This window comes from Oncorhynchus clarkii, chromosome 10, assembly GCF_045791955.1.
Source record: "Oncorhynchus clarkii lewisi isolate Uvic-CL-2024 chromosome 10, UVic_Ocla_1.0, whole genome shotgun sequence".
NCBI classification, from domain to species: domain Eukaryota; kingdom Metazoa; phylum Chordata; class Actinopteri; order Salmoniformes; family Salmonidae; genus Oncorhynchus; species Oncorhynchus clarkii.
In genome coordinates this window covers 27509833-27532067 of record NC_092156.1, presented here as the reverse complement: position 1 = coordinate 27532067, position 22235 = coordinate 27509833, and the positions used below count along the sequence as shown (strand labels likewise).

General features: G+C 41.2%; 2 protein-coding genes across 3 annotated transcripts in view; one reads left to right on the top strand and one right to left on the bottom strand.

Annotated features, from left to right (window-relative positions):
- Window positions 1-11865, top strand: part of LOC139418215 (histone-lysine N-methyltransferase, H3 lysine-36 specific-like) — a 42328-nt gene extending 30463 nt beyond the window's left edge. For both annotated transcript variants that reach the window (XM_071167494.1, XM_071167495.1), the window contains 5 exons: window positions 1343-1459; window positions 6939-7080; window positions 7384-7490; window positions 7758-7959; window positions 8230-11865. In XM_071167494.1, coding sequence (XP_071023595.1) covers window positions 1343-1459; window positions 6939-7080; window positions 7384-7490; window positions 7758-7959; window positions 8230-8867 — 1206 coding nt within the window. In that variant the 3' untranslated portion in view covers window positions 8868-11865. The remainder of the gene's footprint in view (window positions 1-1342; window positions 1460-6938; window positions 7081-7383; window positions 7491-7757; window positions 7960-8229) is intronic.
- A 334-nt stretch (window positions 11866-12199) lies between these two features.
- LOC139418214 (ras-related protein Rab-24-like) lies at window positions 12200-20490 on the bottom strand. Its single transcript, XM_071167493.1, has 9 exons — window positions 20085-20490; window positions 19395-19575; window positions 19210-19278; window positions 18934-19012; window positions 17480-17547; window positions 14373-14472; window positions 14219-14269; window positions 14034-14093; window positions 12200-13880 (listed from the first exon to the last, which is right to left on the bottom strand). Exons 2-9 carry the CDS (start codon window positions 19506-19508, stop codon window positions 13816-13818), a joined length of 606 nt encoding a protein of 201 aa, XP_071023594.1. The 5' UTR covers window positions 19509-19575; window positions 20085-20490; the 3' UTR covers window positions 12200-13815.
- Window positions 20491-22235: the final 1745 nt, after the last annotated feature.

Below are 22235 nucleotides of genomic sequence, written 5' to 3'. Positions count from 1 at the left end.
CCCCCCAAGTATACTACAAAAATTACAGGGTAGCCTACTCTGCTGACACTGACAAACAGATCCATAAAAACTATATTGTCTGATTCATATAATCGGCCTACGAAAAAGGGAGACACAAATACAATATGACATCCATCTAACCTGGAGGAGGAAATTATTTTCCAAAAACAAACAAAAGTAACACTGACCCAATGATAAAGACAGTGAATATGCACACTCACTGGGGATATGGCTGATGTTCTCCGCTGGTGCCAATAAGATAGGCTTCTGTTCAATCAATAAAGTTAAGAATTTTGATAACTAAAAGACAGATTGGTGTCTTTTCATTGTTATCTCTATACAGCAATAGCCATTTGCTTTCCAAACTTTCCAATAGCCATTTGCTTTCCAAACTTTCCAATAGCCATTTGCTGTTCAAGCTTTTACGCGATTGTATTTTAAATATTGCGATATGCCTGGCTGGGTCTCTCTGCTTTTCACTGACAGTCTCAACTCAACAATTTATTTGGTATTTGCAGCACGCGCTGCCCAAAATGCGGGCCCTTCCGACTGTAGGCTATGCGATTTAAAACAATCCACAGCTTTTATTTTTAAGAAGTTAATGATCCTCTGTGGCCAAATCATGCTTTCTGTTGTAGTAGCCTATGTTGAATCATTTTCTTTATTGCTGTATAGACAAGAGTAAGCTAATTAGGTTATATAATGTTTATTACATTTATTTTAGGGAAAACTTAGTTTCCCTTAGCCCTATCCATTTTAATGTGGCATAAACACAAGCAATCATGATTTTTTTCATCTGATTGTCAAACAATCACTTAACAAAGGTGCTCCTGTAGGAACATTTCAGCATCCAAACCCCAACAGTGCACTGTGCACCTGAAATTTGATGAATGGAAAGAGACATCTGTTACAAAACACCTACAGTACATGTATTGTAATGACATTCTGCGATTGTCATTAGGCCTACGCTTGTAGCCTGAATTGATGCATCCACTGTTATACACGCGCGCTTTGGTCTCGGCTACTCATCTCTGTCTTGACTAAATGTAAGTGTTCTCCTCGAACCACAACACAATTTGCAGCGTATACAGTCAATTCGCTCATTTTTCTTGCGGCTGACATGCAGTAATGTTAAGTAATGACGTGATTGACTATAGGTTTTTTGGCATGTTGTATTAATTGTGATAGGCTCATGTTTTACCAGCACAGTGTACCCCCACAATTTATTTTGCCGGGACGCCGTACTGGTCTATACCGCCTTACTTTCATACCTGATGATTAATATTAGAATGAGTGTTCCACCGTATCTCTCCTGCTGACTGTCATGGTTGTGTGTTCTCAGGGGGAGTTTGTGAATGAGTATGTAGGAGAGGTGATCGATGAGGAGGAGTGTCGGGCCAGGATCAAACACGCCCAGGATAACGACATCTGTAACTTCTACATGCTGACCCTGGACAAGGTAGGGTTCAGGAGTCAGGACTTAAAGGTCTAATGCAGCTGTTTTTATCTCAATATCAAATCATTTCTGGGTAACAATTTAGTACCTTACTGTGATTGTTTTCAATTAAAATGGTCAAAAGCAAACAAAATTAGCTTCTTAGCAAAGGGCAATTTCTCAAGCAAAAAAAAATTCTAGGACTGTCTGGGAGTGTTTTGAGCGTAAAGAGGAAGCTGTTGGCAGAGAGGTCTGGAACTCTCTTTCTTATTGGTCTATTAACTAATTTACCACCAGGTGATGTCAGCATACTATGGAACGCCGTTTGGGTCTTTGCGTGTCAAAAAAGATACACGTCAAATAACACAATTCTATTATAGAATGTTTTTGCATTTGCAAGCCAAGTGCCCCCACTACTAACAGTAGCACTGTCAAAGCTGAACAAAAAAGTCTGTAAACAAGCACACACCGGCCACGAACGATGTGTTTACAATACTGCGTTGGTAATAAGGCATTATTTGTTTGACCTCTACTTCTTGGGTAGCTAGTTAGCTTTAGCTTGGTACCTAGCTGGCACCAATACAATCAGCCTGAAAACAATGACCAGTAGAAACTGCAGTCATTTTCATTATTCTTAGCAATGATTTAGGAATCCTTGTGAGTAAGTATTAGCTAGGTAACCACTTGTTCACCTATTGAAATTGAACTTCAGTTCATGAAAATAAATAGCTAGCCAACTACTTAACCCAGTTGCCCAAAGCTAACGTTATAAGCACCCAGCAAGCTTCATCTGGCTAGTGAGGCTCAACCGGACCGGGTTATGTGTTTTGAAGCTAGCCACAATAAGGATTAGGCACAATAGTGAAATTTGTGGTTTGCCTTCAAAATAAAAGTACCTCTTTGAAAGTGATGCAGCAGGTTACAATTGGTGGAATCATGCCATATTTAGACTAGATAATGTTAAACAAGGTTGGAATGTGAAGCAATGAAATGGGGTATCAGTCTACTCGGTGACACCCACAGAACACAACTGTAAAGAGTTACGCAAATATTAGTGTTGTAATTCTTGTCGCGGGACTGTGACTGTGTGAAATCACCTCCCCAGTCAGCTTATTGTGTGTATTGACATTCATATTGCACTGTACAGCTTTACCCAAGGATTGGGGATCAATGAAATGGGGTATCAGTCTACTCAATAGCCAATATATTTTTCACAACGCCCTCCTCAGAGTTATCAGACTCCAAAACATCCACACAGTATTGTTTTTCTTTTGGAATAATGTTCAATACACATAGTAGGTTGACAATAAATGTGGCTCAATTCAGTTGTTTCAAAGTCACGCAATAAGAGCTACAACGGTAATGTTCTCTGGGTGTCACTGAGTAGACTGATACCCCATGTCATTGATCCACAATTCATAGGTAAGGCTGTACAATGAAATAAGTATGCCCCCAATGCAATTCTATATTCTAATACATCCAGTGTGATTTCAACAGATTTTTGTCAAATTAACAAATTATTGTCTTTTGTTGATTTTGTATAACAACATTCCAACCTCGTTTATTATGATCTATTCAATTATGGCATAATTCTACTATTTGTATTCATTTGCATCACTGTCAATGACATACTTTTATTTTGAAGGCTAACTGCAAAGTGAACTATGGTGGCTAATCCATATTGTGGCTAGCTTCTCATAGATGGGTCCGACCACCATTAATCAAATAAGAACTGTTTTATAAATTAGGGTTATTTTAGATGATGACACCAAGCTATATAGTTAGCTAGCTAACAATAGCTACTGAAACATATTATGTTGTTTTGCTATGTTTTTGGGGAAGAACATTGTTTGCATCCATCAGCTAGCTAGCTTTTTTTATGACCAGTACTGTGGGTGCGAGAGACAACCTTACCCGCATCATAGCATACGTAATTTCCATGGAAATTAATTTACTAAATATGACAGGCTAAAGTTTTGGCTCCAACATTGACTGGAAATATATATTGAAAACACATTTATTTGTGTCTGCCTGCAAATTGCCCAGTCCTATCAAATATATGCCAGATTATTTCAAAACGGTTGTCTTTGTTTTGTTGGCTATTTGCCATCTATTGTATTAAAAGCACCTCTGTTGCAATATTCACAAACTCTAATAACCTAATTCTTGCTGATTGACTAGTTTCAGTAGCCTACATATCTTCTCTTTTGTTGGGCGTGTAAAATCAAGTGTGCCTGTATGTGTGGTCAATTAAATACCATGTAGACTATACTATATGGGTGGAGAAGCACAGCATAGCCCTGTCTAAGCCAGGGTGGAGAGGGGGGTTTCTACTTAACTACATTATATGGAATTATTTGAAGAAGGTTATACCAAGGATCATTTAGCTATTTGATTTACAATTTTGAGACGCCTTGAGGTATCACAAAATATATATTTAAAAAATGATTTGATGAAAAAAATGTTTGGCCTTACTGCTATTAGCCCATACAAACGCATTGAATAACAGATTCACTTCATGGAACAAAAGAAATCTAAAGGAAGTTTGTCCCATATCTAAGCGATATAAGAAAGATTGAATCAAATCAAATGTTATTGGTCACATACACATGGTTAGCAGATGTTAATGTGAGTGTAGCAAAATGTTTATGCTTCTAGTTCCGACATTGCAGTAATATCTAACAAGTAATCTAACAATTCCCCAAAAACTACCCAAAACACACAAATATAAAGGGGTGAATGAGAATATGTACATATAAGTATATGGATGAGCAATGGCTGTGCGGCATAGGCAAGGTGCAATAGATGGTAAAAAAATGCAGTATATACATGTGATATGAGTAATGTAAAATATGTAAACATTATTATAGTGCCATTATTTAAAGTGCCATTGTTTAAAGTGACTAGTGATCCATTTATTCAAGTGTCCAGTGATTGGGTCTCAATGTAGGCAGTAGCATCTCTGAGTTTAGTGATTGCTGTTTAGCAGTCTGGTGGCCTTGAGATAGAAGCTGTTTTTCTGTCTCTCGGTCCCAGCTTTGATGCACCTGTACTGACCTCGCCTTCTGGATGATAGCGGGGTGAACAGGCAGTGGCTCTGGTGGTTGTTGTCCTTAATGATCTTTTTGGTCTTCCTGTGACATCGGAAGGTGTCATGGAGGGCAGATAGTTTGCCCCCGATGATGTGTTGTGCAAACCGCACCAACCTCTGGAGAGCCTTGCGGTTGAGGGCAGTGTAGTTGCCGTATCAGGCTGTGATACAGCACCACAGGATGCTCTCGATTTTGCATCTGTAAAAGTTTGTCAGGGTTTTGGATGACAAGCCACATTTCTTCAGCCTCCTGAGGTTGAAAAGGTGCTGTTGCACCTCTTCGGGATGTCTCATGGTCTGATAAACACCGCTCTAGCTCTGTCACCTTTCATTGCAGATGCGGAACTTCGACATAGATTGAGACGCATCCAATGCAAAACACATATCTCTAGCTTAAACTGACAGATTTCTATTGACATTGACTGGATATAGATATTGATAACACATGTATTTTACTCTGACTGGGCCACTCCAGAAGGCGTATTTTCTTCTGTTAAAGCCATTCTGTTGTTGATTTACTTCTGTGTTTTGAGTCGTTGACCTGTTGCATCACCCATCTTCTGTTGAGCTTCAATTGGCGGACAGATAGCCTTACATTCTCCTGCAAAATGTCTTAAACTTGGGAATTAATTTTTACGTTGATGATAGCAAGCTGTCCAGGCCCTGAGGCAGCAAAGCAGCCCCAAACCATGATGCTCCCTTCACCATACTTTATAGTTGGGATGAGGTTTTGATGTTGGTGTGCTGTGCCTTTTTTTCTCCACAGATAGTGTTGTGTGTTCCTTCCAAACAACTCAACTTTAGTTTCATCTGTCCACAGAATATTTTGCCAGTAGCGCTGTGGAACATCCAGATGCTCTTTTGCGAACTTCAGACATACAGCAATGTTTTTTTTGGACAGCAGTGGCTTCTTCCGTGGTCTCCTACCATAAACACCATTCTTGTTTAGTGTTTTACGTATCGTAGACTCGTCAACAGAGATGCATGTTCCAGAGATTTCTTTAAGCCTTTAGCTGACACTCTAGGATTCTTCTTAACCTCATTGAGAATTCTGCGCTGTGCTCTTGCAGTCATCTTTGCAGGACGACCACTCCTAGGGAGTAGCAACAGTGCTGAACTTTTTCTCCATTTATAGACAATTTGTCTTACCTTGGACTGATGAACATCAAGGCTTTTAGAGATACTTTTGTAACCCTTTTCAGCTTTATGAAAGTCAACAATTCTTAATATTGGATCTCCTGAGATCTCTTTTTTTCAAGGCATAGTTCACATCAGGCAATGCTTCTTGTGAATAGCAAACTCAAATTTTGTGAGTGTTTTTTATAGGGCAGGGCAGCTCTAACCAATATCTCCAATTTTGTCTCAATGATTGTACTCCAGGTTAGCTGACTCCTGACTCCAATTAGCTTTTGGAGAAGTCATTAGCCTAGGGGTTCACATACTTTTTCCAACCTACAATGTTTAAATTATGTGTTCAATATAGACAAGAAAAATACACTACTTTGTGTGTTATTAGTTTAAGCAGACTGTGTTTGTCTGTTGTTGTGACTTAGATGAAGATCAGATCTCATTTTATTACCAATTTATGCAGAAATCCAGATAATTCCAAAGGGTTCACATACATTTTATTGCCACTGTATTTCTTAGGTTATTTTTTGTGCATTTTGATCTCAACTAGGTTGGCAAAATTTCTGGGACCAGGGCTGCAAAGCAAGCCGGTCACAAACACCTAAAATAACATTACGGGACTGCAGTCAGGTTCGGGACCAGTTGTTGCGGGAGCGGTTGGGAGTCAGAAAATAAGTCAGAAGTCTCTCATGGGACTGTCTCTTGGCATGAAGTTTTCTCTGTAATCTTATGACCTCTAACTATGATTTATGTTACTAGCTACAGGAAGTTGTCATGGGTTATTAAAGCTGCAATATGTAACTTTTTAGATGACCTGACAAATTTCACATAGAAATGTGAGTTATAGATCTCTCATTCTCATTGAAAGCAAGTCGTAGAAGCAGTAGATTTCTATGCTTCCCGTTCTGAAGTTTCATTCTTGCGTGTTGTACTTTCGGGTTTGAACACCAGCTTCAAACAGCTGAAAATATAATATGTTTGGTTATGGAAAATATATTTCACAGTGGTTTAGATGGTACAATGATTTTCTACACAATGACTACTATTAGATTTTTGCAACCAGGAAATGGCGGAGCGATTTCTGCATATTGCATCTTTAATGCTATTGGTTGTTATTAGTTATTATCACTACTATTGACCATTCTTAGTTTCTTGTTTTAAGAGGATTCTCTTGGTTTTATATATTTCACCTCAGAAAATTACATCTGCTTTGCATGGTAATACAAAGACACCCAAGCAGACTTGATGATTAAACAGTGTTGTTCATTTCGGTGTGTTTGTCAGGATCGGATCATCGACGCTGGTCCGAAGGGGAACCAGGCCCGCTTCATGAACCACAGCTGCCAGCCCAACTGTGAGACCCAGAAGTGGACGGTGAATGGAGATACACGTGTGGGGCTCTTCGCTCTAATAGACGTCCCTGCAGGTGAGCGGAGATTTGGCATGAGGAGTTTGTGCTATGTTAAAGCTTGGACTTTGGCAACACTTTTCATTACATATGCATTAGCAGGAGAAATATAAGAGTAGCATTGAACTAGTTAAAGAAGGAAAGGAAGTTGCATAATATTCACCAGGACAGAGTAGTCCATAGGCAGTATATTTACAGTACTAGTCTATTATAAGGTAATTATATAGGTAAATCCATCAGCAGTTCATGTCCATCTCTGCATCACTTGTTGTGTATACTGGTTTATATCTGTCCTCTATGGGTCATTCTGCCTGTCTCCAGGCACAGAGCTGACGTTCAACTACAATCTGGAGTGTCTGGCCAATGGGAAGACTGTGTGTAAATGTGGAGCTCCAAACTGCAGCGGCTTCCTAGGAGTCCGGCCAAAGGTGAGAGGAGACACTGGAACGAGATGTTGATATTGGGTTTGATGACATGATCCACAGAATGAATAAGATACATGAGATAGTAGAATGAAATAGTAGAAACAATATTAATTACTATTTTAAAATATCTTTCCACAAATCCAAGGGCACTTGATACAGTAGTCAAAATATTAGTAATGTCAAGGGGAATGAGATATTTGATTGACAGGGGCATCATCAGTTTGGGTGTCTGTGTCTCTATTAACAGCCTGACTCTTCATCCTTCCCCAGAATAACCCTCCAGCAGACGACAAGGGCCGCAAGCTGAAGAAAAAGGTCCAGGCTAAACGGAAGAACAAGATGGAGGTGACCAAGGAGAGGGAGGATGAGTGCTTCAGTTGTGGGGACGGGGGACAGATTGTGTCCTGTAAGAGACCAGGCTGTCCCAAGGTTTACCACGCAGACTGTCTCAACCTCACCAAGAGGCCTGCAGGTCAGTGGCCCAGTTAGGTTCCTGTCAGAGGAAATTATTGAGTTGTTATCATAGCTTGTTCTATTTCCTCGCTGTTACTGTAGGATTGTGTGATTGGAGAATTATATACTGTACATGACGTATTTCGTGCATTTTCACTGTTTGATGTCTGTCAGATCACTGGTTAGCAGTCTCAGTGTGCTGATTACTTCTCTGTTACGGTTGATGCAGGGCTGTGTCTGACTGCTTCTGTCTGATATACTGCGTCTGACTGCCTTTTCTGTGCTGCAGGTCGGTGGGAGTGCCCGTGGCACCAGTGTGACCTGTGTGGTAAGGAGGCGGCCTCTTTCTGTGAGATGTGTCCCAGCTCTTACTGCACACTGCACCGCGACGGGATGCTCTTCATCTCAAAGCTGGACGGACGGCTGTCCTGCAGCGAACATGACCCCTGTGGACCAGACCCCCTGGAGCCAGGGGAGATCAGGGAGTACCTACCTGACACTGGGGCTCTCTCAACAGGCCCGGGGGCTGGTATTGTACCCCCTCCTGCTGCTGCTGTGGCTGGTGCTGCTGCTACTACAACGGGGACAGGGGACCCCCAACCTAGCCCTGGCCCTGAGTCTTTCCCCCGTCTCCCCATCTCTTGCCCCATCTCTGGCCCCTTCTCTGGCCCCATCAGCACCCCTCTACCCAGCTCGAAGGCCCTCGATAGCTCTCACCTATTCCTTCCCCAATACTCACCCATCTCTTCCTACGGAGATGAGAAGGAAGAAGTTGAGGATCCTTTTGGTAATGAAGACGTGGATGGAGAGGGGATTGAGGGAGAGTTGGAGGATGGAGAGATGGCAGGCTTAAAGTTGAAAGATGAAGAGGAGGAGGAAGAAGAAGAGGAGGGAGAAGAAGAGGAGGGTGAGGAAGAAGAGGAGTAAAGACCAATGTCCTTTTTCAACAACTCTGCATCCTGGCTAATCATTCATGGGGGGGTGGGGAGAAGGGCTACCTGCTTGTTCTTGAGGGTAGGACTGTGCTCAGCATCATGTAGATTCACTCATCTTTGTATATAAGGATCCATGTACAGATGATTTATAGATCTGTGAATTTGAAAACCGCCTTGTTAAGACAGACCCCTGAGAAATAGCAGGATGAAACAATGTGGCCTGGAGCTGGAGGGTCGAAATGGAGTAGGAGGGAGTTTTCCCTGGACACAGATTTATGGTCAATTTTCCCCCTAATAGTCCCAGTTAGGGTTTGTGATAGGTATACTGATCCTAGATCTGTGCCTAAGGGCACAATGGGTATGATGGTAACTCTAGTCATATAGATAAGTCCATTTGAATCTCTTCTTTGTTCATTGTCATAGTTGTTGGTTTGTGGTTTTAATAACATGTTTACATTTCTGCACCTCCTCTTGGAGAACACGGCAACTAATGTATCTGAAGCTTCACCTTTATCAAAGGGGAGACTGAAGAGAGGAGGAGCAGTACTGTCAAAGGCACAGAAATCCCCTCGTGAGAAAGTAGCCTATGGTGTGTTAGATGGGCCTGTCAAGCTGGTTCTCTCTGTAGCAATGCTCCTACATGGCACAAATGAGTAATGCTGTGAAATTAGTGTGTCAGCAATGGAAATTATTAGTCATACAATCAGTCATTTCAACCTTATCATTGGTGTACAGTTTATATCCATACCTATTTGATGATGATGAATCTATCGTCTCTGCTGGCATCTGCCTTACCACACCAAATGATACAGACACCTAGACAATACACATTAAATCAAATGGCTTAGTTAGTAAATGTGGGTAGTACATCAAGGTGATATTGATATTGAACATGCCTATATCCTAATCCATGACAGCACTTTGTGTTTTCCCCTAACCCTGGCATTGCATTGCTCCTCTGTACTGATATCTGTTTGGGGTGCGGTTGGTTGTACTGTAGGTCTTTGAACACAACTGAAATCTGATTGAGTGGTCAACTAACGTAAATTCAATGTCAAATCAACCCAAAATGTCACCATGTCAGGGTTTAGTTTAACAGTTGGGTGGGGGAAAATGAAATTCCCTCACGTTGATGACTTTTTCAAAACCCAATCAGTTTTCCACATTGATTCAACATCATCACATTTCATTTTTTGCGTTGAATTGACTTGGAAACAACATTGATTCAAGCAGTTTTTGCCCAGTGGGAAGCTTCCTTACATGGTCTAGCTTTCCCTTCAAACTAAACTGAACCTTCAATGTGAAAGTGCCAGAGTGTACTCAGCAGTTGAGTAAGCTACTTGACGTAACCTTGACGACAGCTAGCTCACTTGTGTGTATTATATTCTCTATGACATATTTATATTGACTTTTATAATGCACAAATGAAGATGGGACTGACTTCTAGTAGTGACATTGCTGTATGTCGCTTTATATAATCCATACTTTCTGTTTGCTAGGCTATACTCCTTGCCATTAGTTTAGCACTAAAAAGTACACTGGTCCATTCCCCTGCTAAAATGTTTTCACTACCGTATGTATTTGTCTCAGCTATGTGTTTTCTCCCTCTTGAAGCTTGTCTCTACATCACTGTCTTTGTTGTGTCCGTTTTTCTTCTCTGCTTATGCCTTTCCAATTGAGTCAATCAGTGTTGGGTTTTTGTGAATGAAGGGATGTGAAGTTGATTCTAGAGGGCCAGAGAACAGAATGAAGTGGATTTGCCACTTTCCAGTTGTGGGAATGTTGTGTTTCCATTTCTGAAGCTTATAACACACCTTTACTCCATATCTGCATAATAAGCATTATTTTTACTGCTTAATGTCTCCCAATTTGGTCACTTTAGTCATGTCGAAGTATCTCTAGCAGCCTTTATGTATTAAAACTTAACTGGCTTAGTGTTAGATGAGGCGCATGAAAAGATATGTGCAATTTATTATATTTTAATAGAAAACCAACCTGTTTTTTTAATGACTTGAAAAATGAGTAAACCGGTTCAAAGGGTCCCTTCTTGTCCGTATACTGTACTGTAAAGGTTGCCATGGTGCCCCCTGCTGTTGTTCCGATATACAGATACAGGCACCCACTGTCATGGCCATAGTAAATATTTATCTGACTTGAACATATTTATAGCACTAAAACGCCTACGAATTTTAACAACACAGATAGGTTTTAACTGATCTGTTGGAAGAGTATTTGTACATTTTAGATTGGCCTAGCCTGTCCTTCCAAAATCTTATATAATATGTATATACATTTTGTATATGAAAGCTATATATGATGAATGATTAAAAAAAACAAGAGCTAATAATGAGTCTAGAGCCAGTGGATATCATGCGTTCTCTGGTCTCAGCTTTGTCATCAACCATTCCCACAAACAGGATCACTTCAACTTTTGATACATATTTGTTGTTTACGGTTGAGTTGCTGTCAACAGACGGGGTTAATAACACTTTATATTGATGTAACAGTATCACAGTCATCAAACAGATAATAGTAGGCTATGAAAGTATACAGTATGAGGAGGTCGAGGGTCATTTCTGGTCACGACATGAGCTGGGAATCGGAAGAGTCGGGAGATTGAAGGCTCAACTATCACTACAGTACCTTTGGGACTTGGTATGATAATGAGCTGTATATCTTTTTGCTTTAATATTTTCTGTTTCTACATTGTCAGTTACCCCTCCCTCCTCTTTGGAGGGTTCTTTGATGTGGCACAAACGAAGAGTTGGGAGGCTGTAAAATGTTTTTATACATACTACTGCTGTTTTTGTTGTTGCTGTCATGCTTCTTAGCTTCTGACTCTCTTCCCTCTCTGCCTTATTAAGCCTTGTGTAATTCATCTGTTCAAATTGTAACTGTTGAAGAGTTCAATAATATCCTGCTGCCTTGTGAGGATATTGAAATGTGCTGGAGTCCTTTGTACATAATAAAGAAAAAAATGTAAGTTGCAACTCTGTTTTTGCCATTTTGATTTGGGCCAGAGGTTTGATTGTTACCTTTCCCGACTGAATAATCAAGTTCGTAGGCATATTACTGTATTAACAGTTCACGATTGCATTGATCAGGGGTAGATTTGTTACCATAAACCACTATAGAGGTGCTCATGATATAGCAACTGGCTTTAACACATCCATAGCTCAGTGTACTATAAGCCTTGTTAATAACATACTTAATTCACATACTATACAATAAAGTGAAGGAAAACAATGGTGAGTGCAGCAGTCAGTCTGGTTGACCAGGCTAATGTAGTGTAGGTGTCACACAGACACACACTAACAGACAGACTTGCAGAAATCTAGTCTTTATTTTTTCAATTTACAACATGCTACAAAACAGTCCACACAATGAATGATCATATCAGCCGACTCTCTGTGGACCTGTAATGATGTTGGGACTATATACATGTTATAATATCTTCAAGGTATCAAATAGACGTGGGACTGCAAACAACCTCTTGCTTTGTGCCTGTGCCCCTTGCAATAACAGTCCTGTAAACCATTCATAAAAATGAGCTGTGAATGTGAACTAGTCCTCTTTCTCAGGCACCAGGTCTGCGTCCTGGGGAGTGGCACCACTAGAAGGTGCTGTGTGTGTGTGTGTAAACAATAACATGTTTGATGAAGTGTATGTACACTTGAATGGAGCCTTCTATACACAGCTAATGATAGATATGTGATTCATGCCTGTGGGCCCATTGATGCTGCTTACTTCTAGTACCCTACAGGCACAACTTCAGTGGGACTGAGATAAACCCTCAGAGAGGTTTCAGAATTCTCTTTCAATTATCTTTGTACTCAAATGCAATAATAGCTCTAACTAAGCTACATTTTCACACACATTGGTAAAATCAAGTACAAATCTGCCATTGGCTAGACTGTCTCAAAAGGTCAAAGGTTTCTTGAAAAGTGTAAACAGTAACAACACATTCACAGAAAATTGCAACTTGTGTGGAGTAACGACAATGGTCAGCCACGGTGATGAGGCGTTCGTAACATTGAAATAGTGACTTGGAGATTACATTGAACATTAGTTAACATAGCTGTATGTAGGGTTTCTTTGAGTGTATATACAGTATATATATATATATAAATAAATAAGCCATTTAGCAGACAGTTTTATCCAAAGTGACTTACAGTAAGGCGTTCATATATTTTAAATATGGGTGGCCCAGGGAATCAAACCCTCAACCCTGGCGGTGTAAGGGCCATGCTCTACCAACTGACTTACAGAGGACCACATAAGCTATATCTTGTACTTTTAGCCATGGCGACATAACTATCATATTACATTTACCCACAAGCTTTTTCCTGTGTTGGTGCAATCTTTCTAGTTGCATTCCATACTTTCAACTGTATCAGAACTTATGACGCAAAGAAAAACACATTAGATGACAATAAATGTTCAGGTACATAGTTTGGCAAGTACATTTCACCATGAAGAGTAGACAATGAAAACAGTGTTCACAGAATGCTTATTCAAATCAAGTCATTAAGAAGCACACTCACTCAAGGCATTTGACTGAGTGATGAAGGCCATTTGTGTCATCAGCATAATTCATTTATATAAGGTGGGTTGATAGACACTGAGGAAATCAAAAAATAATTAGTGGGGTTGAGGTGCTAGTTCCTCGTATGCTTCATTCAGATATCGCTCTTGGCAGGTCCTTTGTCATGGGAGAGGGGTCGCATCAAACTATTGTGATGACTCCTTTAAATGCAGTGAGCATGTAATCGTCTATGGGACAACTGAAAAAAGCTACCAAAAAAACCAGCAACACTGTTTGGACTCCTCTCTTTCTTTCTCTGTTTTAAATGGACAGGCTCCAGGTGGGATGTGTAGCATCCATCCTGCATTTCCAGGTTGGTTTTACAGCAAGTGATCGCTGTCCATCCAGTAAAGGCTTAACTGTGGCAGCAGGAAGAGAAATAAGAGTCCTTCTTCTGACCCAAGTCAATACCGGTCTCTTCTGTAAAGAGAAAGCAGAGAATTGTCAATCAGACCCATTCAGGAATGCATTGATTCACTACAGTGGAGATTAAATTGACAACTCATGCTAGTAATACTACCATTGCAGACAAAATGTACACTGAAAGCTAAGCTATTGGAGCCAAAGTCTCACCGGTCAAGAATTGAAAGGAGATGCTGTTGTAGTCCTCTGCAACCTTTTGGAACAGCTCATCTAGAATGTGGTTAAAAGACAGTATGAGTCTACATCTGCATTTTTGGAAATGTTGTCTTATGAGAATGGGTTATAAATAAGGTTACACTATATTTGAAATTAACTGACCATGAGGTGTCACTTACCCACGTTGTTTCCTGTTTTACTGGATGTTTCAAAATGTTTAGCTCCAATCTCTGTAGATGAGAATGGAAAAAAACTAAACATGAGCCTCTTTAAAACAGCCAGTCTTCCTTATACTAATCAAGAGGATGTCTGTGATTATCATTAGCAATTTACCGTCAGCAAAGTCCTGAACGTCATGGTAGTCTACTTGCCGCAGGCCCCGGTCACTCTCAATCAGGTCAATCTTTGTGCCACACAGGTATATCTTGCAGTGCTTCAATTGAGATCATAGGGAAAAAAATTGAATCTGTGTCATTGTGGGCAGTTACATACATAGGATAACATACTCTCATCGGACAGTTTATTAGGTACATTCATGGAAACAGATCGCTCCTAAAGACAGTGCATTACGTGGCCATGACTTCCTATATAAAGCAGGCAGACAGGCATTGAGGCATTCAGTTACTGTTGGATTGAACGTTAGAATGGCCAAAACGTGTGACTTAAGCGACTTCGAGCGTGGTATGATCGTTGGTGCCAGGCGCGCCGGTTCAGGTATCTAAGAAACGGCCGACCCTCCTGGGATTTTCACGCACAACAGTGTCTAAGGTTTACCGAGAATGGTGCGACAAACATCCAGTGAGTTTCGCCCACAGGATTGACAACAGCTTGATGAGAGGTCGAAGGAGAATGGCAAGAATTGTGTACGCCAGGGATCATCAACTAGATTCAGCTGCGTGCCGATTTTTTCTTGAGGGGATGGTTGGGTGGCCGGAACATAATTACAAATCATTTCTAGGCTGCAAATTGACCGCAAGAATCCCAAATAGATATAACATTTAACTAAAACAATAATTTCAAACCTTGCTTACATTTGTATATGATCACATCTCCAGTATGAATAGAAATACTTGGGAACAGATTTCCCAATCTAAAATTGCTTGGAGCTGATTTCCTTGTGTTTTTGCAGTTTTATCTCCAACAGGAAACTTGGGGGGCCAAATAAAACCACCTGTAGGCCAAATTTAGCCCGCGAGCAGCCAGTTGGGGGACCCTGGTGTAAGCTAACAGGAGGGCCACAAACAGGCAAATAACGGTGCAGTAAAACAGTGGTGTGCAGAACGGCATCTCGGAATGCAAAACTCCTCAATCCTTTTCACGGATGGGCTATTGCAGCAGATGACAACACTATGAACAAGAAGCGGCTCCAGTGGGCACGTGATCACCAACACTGGACAATTGAGGAGCGGAAAAACATTGCCTGGAACATGACAGCGAGTTCAGTTTACTTGAGTGGCCTGGTCAGTCCCCAGAACTCAACCCAATATGAGATGGAACGGGCTATTCACAACATAAATGTACTGCCCTCCAATCTGAAGCAACTGCATGATGCCATCGCGTCAGCATGGACCAACATACCTGTTGAATGCTTCCGTCAACTTGAAGAATGCGCTAAAGAATTTAGGCAGTTCTACATCTACATGTTAGTCATTTAGCAGAAACTCTTATCCAGAGCGACTTACGGTAGAGTGCATACATACTTTTTTCCCATACTGCTCCCCTGTGGGAATCGAACCCACAACCCTGGCATTGCAAGCCACACGGGACCTGGCAAAGGGGGGTCCAACCTGGTACTAGATGGTGTACCTAATAAACTAGTACGGTGCATTAGGAAAGTATTCAGACCCTTTGACTTTTTCCACATTTTGTTACGTTACAGCCTTATTCAAAAATCGATTAAATTACCCCCCCTTAAATCTACACACAATACCCCACAAGGACAAAGAAAAAAAAACAGGTTAAGAAATTGGGAAATATCACATTTACAAAAGTATTGAGACCATTTAACACAGTAGTTTGTTGAAGCACCTTTGGCAGCGATTACAGCCTCAAGTTTCCTTGGGTATGACACTTGGCACACCTGTATTTGGGGAGTTTCTCCCATTCTTTTCTGCAGGTCCTCTCAAGCTCTGTCAGGTTGGATGGGGAGCGTGGTTGCCTAGCTATTTTCAAGTGTCTCCAGAGATGTTTGATCGGGTTCAAGTCCGGGCCCCTCAAGGACATTCAGAGACTTGTCCCGAAGCCACTACTGCGTTGTCTTGGCTGTGTGCTTAGGGTCGTTGTCCTGTTGGAAGGTGAGCCTTCACCCCCGTCTGAGGTTCTGAGCAGGTTTTCATCAAGGATCTCTCTGTACTTCGTTCCGTTCATCTTTCTCTCGATCCTGGCAAGTCTCCCATTCCCTGCCGCTGAAAAACATCCCCACACCATGATGCTGCCACCACCATGCTTCAACATAGGGATGCTGCCAGATTTCTTCTAGATGTGACGCTTGGCATTCAGGCCAGAGGGTTCAATCTTGGTTTCATCAGACCAGTGAATTTTGTTTCTCATGGTCTGAGAGTCCTTTAGGTGTCTTTTGTCAAACTCCAATCGGGCTGTCATGTTCCTTTTACTGAGAAGTGGCTTCCGTCTGGCCACTCTACCATAAAGGCCTGATTTGTGGAGTGCTGCAGAGATGGTTGTCCTTCTGGAAGGTTATCCCATCTCCACAGAGGAACTCTGGATCTCTGTCAGAGTAACCATCAGGTTCTCGTGTCACTTCCCTGACCAAGGCGCTTCTCTCCCAATTGCTCAGTTTGGACAGGCAGCCAGCACCAGAAAGAGTCTTTGTGGTTCCAAACTTTTTCCATTTAAGAATGATGGAGGCCACTGTATTCTTGGGGACCTTCAATGCTGCAGACATTTTTTGGTACCCTTACTCAGATCTGTGCCTCGACACAATCCTGTCTCAGAGCTCTACGGACAATTCCTTTGACCTCATGGCTTGTTTTTGCTCTGACATGCACTGTCAACTGTGGGACCTTATATAGACAGGTGTGTGCCGTTCCAATTCATGTCCAATCAATTGAATTTACCACAGATGGACTCCAATCAAGCTATAGAAACATTTCAAAGATGATCAATGGAAACATGATGCACCTGTGCTCAATTTCTAGTCTCATAGCAAAGGATCAGAATACTAATTTAAATAAGGCATCTTTTTTCTTTTTAATCCATTTGAACACATTTCTAAAAACCTGTTTTTATGGGGTATTGTATGTAGATTGATGAGGGGGGAAATGTATGTAATACAGTTTTGAATAAGGCTGTAATGTTTAAAAAAAAAAAAAAAAAAAAAAGTCAAGGGGTCTGAATACTTTCCAAATGCACTGTATATGACAATACCCATCATACAATTCCCATTGGCAAGTGAGTTGAGTTTTTATGAGATAGTCTGTAACCTTGTCACAGTTTTGCAGCTCCTTCACCCAGAATCTAGCTCGCTGGAAACTGCTGGTGTCCGTCAAATCTACAGGAGAAAAAGTCACACAAATTAAGGTGAATGACAACATAAAACTTAACCAAAACAATGTATGTTTTCACAGTTATGAAAGTGTATTTGACCTAGAATATTTTGTAGTACTAATATTACTATTGCAATGTAAAATCAGCCCATAAAAACAACACTAAAAACAGAACCAGATAAAAACAATAAAAAAAGACACTTAAATGAGTCATCAACTGGGGAAATGCCTCAGTGGCTATTTTCCAAACTGTAAAAAAAAATCCCCCAATGAGGGAAATAAGAGGGGAGGACACTCATATATGCAGAAACATCCATTGCACTCAACAATCATCTCTACAATTAAACATTTAGGATATAACGAAGCCATTAGTGCTTGCCAGGGACCTCACGATACGACATTATCATGATACTTCGGTGCTAATATGTTATGTATAGTGATTCTCATGATTCTATATGTATTGCGATTCGATAATGCAATTTTACTGTGATTTGATAATGCAATTTTACTGTGATTTGATGTTCCAAACTTATTGCTCCACACTGAGTATACAAACATTAAGAACACCTGCTCTTTCCATGACAGACTGACCAGGTGAATGCAGGTGAAAGCTATGATCCCTTATCGATGTCACTTGTTAAATCCACTTCAAAATCAGTGTAAATGAAGGGGAGGAGACAGGTTAAAGAATCATTTTTAAACCTGGAGACAACAGACATTGATTGTGTACGTGTGCCATTCAGAGGGTGAATTGCAATGGTAGTAATTGCAATGAACTGCAATGGTAGTAGGTGCCAGGCGCACCGGATTGTGTCGAACTGCAACACTGCTGGGTTTTTCACACTCAACAGTTTCCCATGTGTATCAAGAATGGTCCACCACCCAAAGGACCACCGGCCAACTTGACACAGCTGTGGGAAGCTTGGATTAAACATGGGCCAGCATCCCTGTGGAACGCTTGGCACCTTGATGAGTCCATGCCCCAATGAATTGAGGCAGTTCTGAGGGCAAACCGGGGGCCTCAAATCAATATTAGAAAGGTGTTCCTAATGTTTGGTATACTCAGTGTATGTCTGCTGCAGTGAGACAAGAGAAAATTTGTTTTGATCAGTCAGGTAAATAAGTGCTGAAAACAGGTTCTCTCTATTTAAAAAGAAGATGTAGAACAAGCTATCGGATGAAAGGAGTAGTTTTGGAGCAGGTACAGACGACAACCACTAGCTAATGCTACCTACAGTGTTGATACTTGGAGTCAAATATCGGTAATAATATAGTCCAAAAATAACATTTCAATATGTAACTATAAATTCCCCCCAATCACTAAACACCATAGTAGCAAAACAAAAATGTAGCGTGATATTGAGTGTCATTCCAAAGGGATAAGAACTTACCATAGCAGACAATGGCAGCCCTTGCTCCTCTGTAGTAGATTCTACTCATAGCCTCGTAGCGCTCTGATCCAGCCGTGTCCTGGGTTACAGAGAAGGAATCACTTATAGTCTATCCACACATAGCCTGTAGCTACCTCATATCGGGCTACAATGGATTTATTAATTTAATTATTATGCAACGATAATAATAAACCAGACAGCTCCCTACGGAGTATAAAGACTTATGCAAATCTTCTTTCCATTTTATAAAGGATGCCAGCAGTCATCCTCACTCACCCATATTCCCAGTGTAACCACCTTGTCTCCAACCTGGATTGGTTTGGCAACAAATGCAGCCCCAATAGTCTATCGAAAAAATAATGATTGCGAGAAAAATATGTAGCATGTACAATTTTGAGAAAGAGTCACACAAAAGCAGAAAGCTTCCCACACACCGCCCTAGGCAATCAACGGATACTCACGTTCTGGTAGGGGCCGACAAGAAAGCGGTGGTGAACATATCTCTCCACAAGGCTGGTCTTGCCCACACTCTCTTTCCCAAGCATAACAACTTTTGCATCCACACGCATGGTCATAGTGCACAGGACCAGGACAAGAAAGGAGAGGAGGAGCTGGAGAGGGGTAGACCAGGATGCTGAATTGCTGTGTAACAGATGAGACAAAAACATAATAGATAGTGTGATTAAGAAGTTGGGCACGATAAAACAGTTACTGTATTCCTTCTACTTTGTCCATGGCATGACATCATGACTTCGATGCAGCATGACTTGGCAGCCACCAACGGTACCAATAACACAGAATGAGTTTGAGACACTGCACTCGAAGTTGCCACAGCAGAATTTGTCTGAAGAGAGCAGTTGGCAGGATACATTTCAAGACATGTCATGACATTTGTGGCAATGTCAACAATTCTAAGAAGTGGACTTTAGCTAAATTAAAATGGGCATGGGTGTGTAGCTAGAAAAATAGTTAATGCTGCCATTAGCTTAACCATCAACAAATGGTACACACAATTAGCAGACCTGAACGATTACACGAAATAAAAAATAACGTTTCGTTAGCTAGCTTCACAGTAGCATTTATTAGCTAGCTAGCCATCTAACGTTAGCTAATGATGACTTGATAGCTAGCTAGCGAGCTAAAACACTTACCGGCTTGATAAACTCAGCTAAATGTGTTCAAATTGAAGAATCAGAGCCGAGTCAGATTAACAGTATAGGTAAATGGTCGAATAGCTCTTAAAATATGAACATTTCGTTAAGAGTTAGCTAGCCAGCCAATGTTTGAGCCACTTGGTGTAGTCAGCAACATACATTTTAGCTAAAAACTAAAATTACAAGCTACAGAAACATCCCTAACATTTATATAGCCTATGCCATTGCTATGTCATATGGCAAAGCTTACTCGACTTGAACTTCTAGACCTCATTTGTTAGCAATCAAGCTAAATACAAAAATCCAAGAGGCTTTGTTATGAGGCCACTACTTCTTCTTTAAAGTTTTAGGGCAGACTACACCTATGGTGTATGGCCGCCACCTACTGTACGGGGTCTTCTTTGATATTATTGCGGTCCGCCAACAAATGCTAGTAGTGCATGCCGCCACCTAGTGTTTTGGCTGTACATCAGTCCAAAGAAATAACAAAATAAAAAATGAACTAAACAAAACTCAATGTACTCAGTTATTCAGATTCTACTGCCAATGCCCATCCCTACAGGCTCTGGGGCCTGACAAGGAAGAACTGAACAATTAATCAAATGGCCACCGGATTATTTACATTGGACCCCCCCAGTTGTTTTTTGCACTGCTGCTGCTCGCTGTTTATTGTCTATGCATAGTCACTTCACCCCTCCCCACATGTACAAATGACCTCGACTAACCTGTACCCCCGCACATTGTCTCTGTACCGGTACCCCTTGTATATAGCTTCGTTATTGTTATTTTATTGTGTTACTTTTAATTATTCTTTACTTGAATTTATTTGGTAAATATTTTCTTAACTCTTTCTTGAATTGCACTGTTGGTTAAGAGCTTGTAAGTAAGCATTTCACGGTAAGGCCTACACATGTTGTATTCAGTGCAGGTGACAAATAAAGTTTGATTTGATCTGATCTTTGGACAGTATTCTTTGCAATGTTTCGTCAGTGAAATCCTGGAAACCCCAAAAACGTTTCAGCCGCATATACTATTATGTCCGGTTTCTTGGACATTTTGTTCATTTGTGCAGTACAATTAATCACATCTGTGATAAACACCATGAAATCCACCTTCTTCACAACCAGCATATCAGTTTCCCTCAGCTGTTGAACAACACCCTGAATCTCCACAGTCTACGGAGTATCCATCACCATACCTTCAGCTCACCTCGCTCCTTCAACTAGTTCACGTGCCTCTGTGTAAGAGACCTGCTGAATAGTCCTGACCTTTGCCACTCCATACTCCTTTACCCTAACCGGGCACTCTGGGGAATTGGGGATGGTGACCTAGTTGCCAGAAGATATCGACCCTGCCGTTAAGCTTGTTTACACTACGCTGCACTGGAACCGGAATGCAATAGACTACCACAGTATGAATCATAATTCCCTTACAACCTAGCACTAATCAAGGAAATGGTTCCAGTCGTTTTTCCACCATACATTTTTTGCATAGGGGAAGAGGGGGATGACAGCGGCTGCTTTCCAAACTTTAGGAGTCTCAGACGTTAAGAAAGAGAGGTTGAACAGACTAGTAATAAGGGTTGCAACAACAGCGGATGATTTTAGGAAGAGAGGATCCAGATTATCTAGCCCAGCTGATTTGTACGGGTCCAGGTTTTGCAGCTCTTTCAGAACATCAGCTGCCTGGATTTGGGTGAAGCGGGGGGGGGGGGGGGGCGCTTGGGCCAGTTGCTGCGAGGGGTTGTTGGCCGGGGTTGGGGTAGCCAGGTGGAAGCATGGCCAGCCGTAGAGAAATGCTTATTGAAATTCTCGATTATCGTGGATTTATCAGTGGTGACAGTGTTTCCTAGTCTCAGTGCAGTGGGCAGCTGGGAGGAGGTACTCTTATTCTCCAAGGACTTTACTGTCCCAAAACCTTTTGGAAATAGTGCTGCAGGTTACAAATTTCTGTTTGAAAAAGCTAGCCTTTGCTTTTGTAACTGACTGTGTGGATTGGTTCCTGACTTCCCTGAAAAGTTGCATATCGCGGGGACTATTCGATGCAAGTGCAGTACGCCACCGGGTGTTCTTGTGCAGGTCAAGGGCAGTCAAGTCTGGAGTGAACCAAGGGCTATTACTGTTCTTAGTTATACATTTTTTGAAAGGG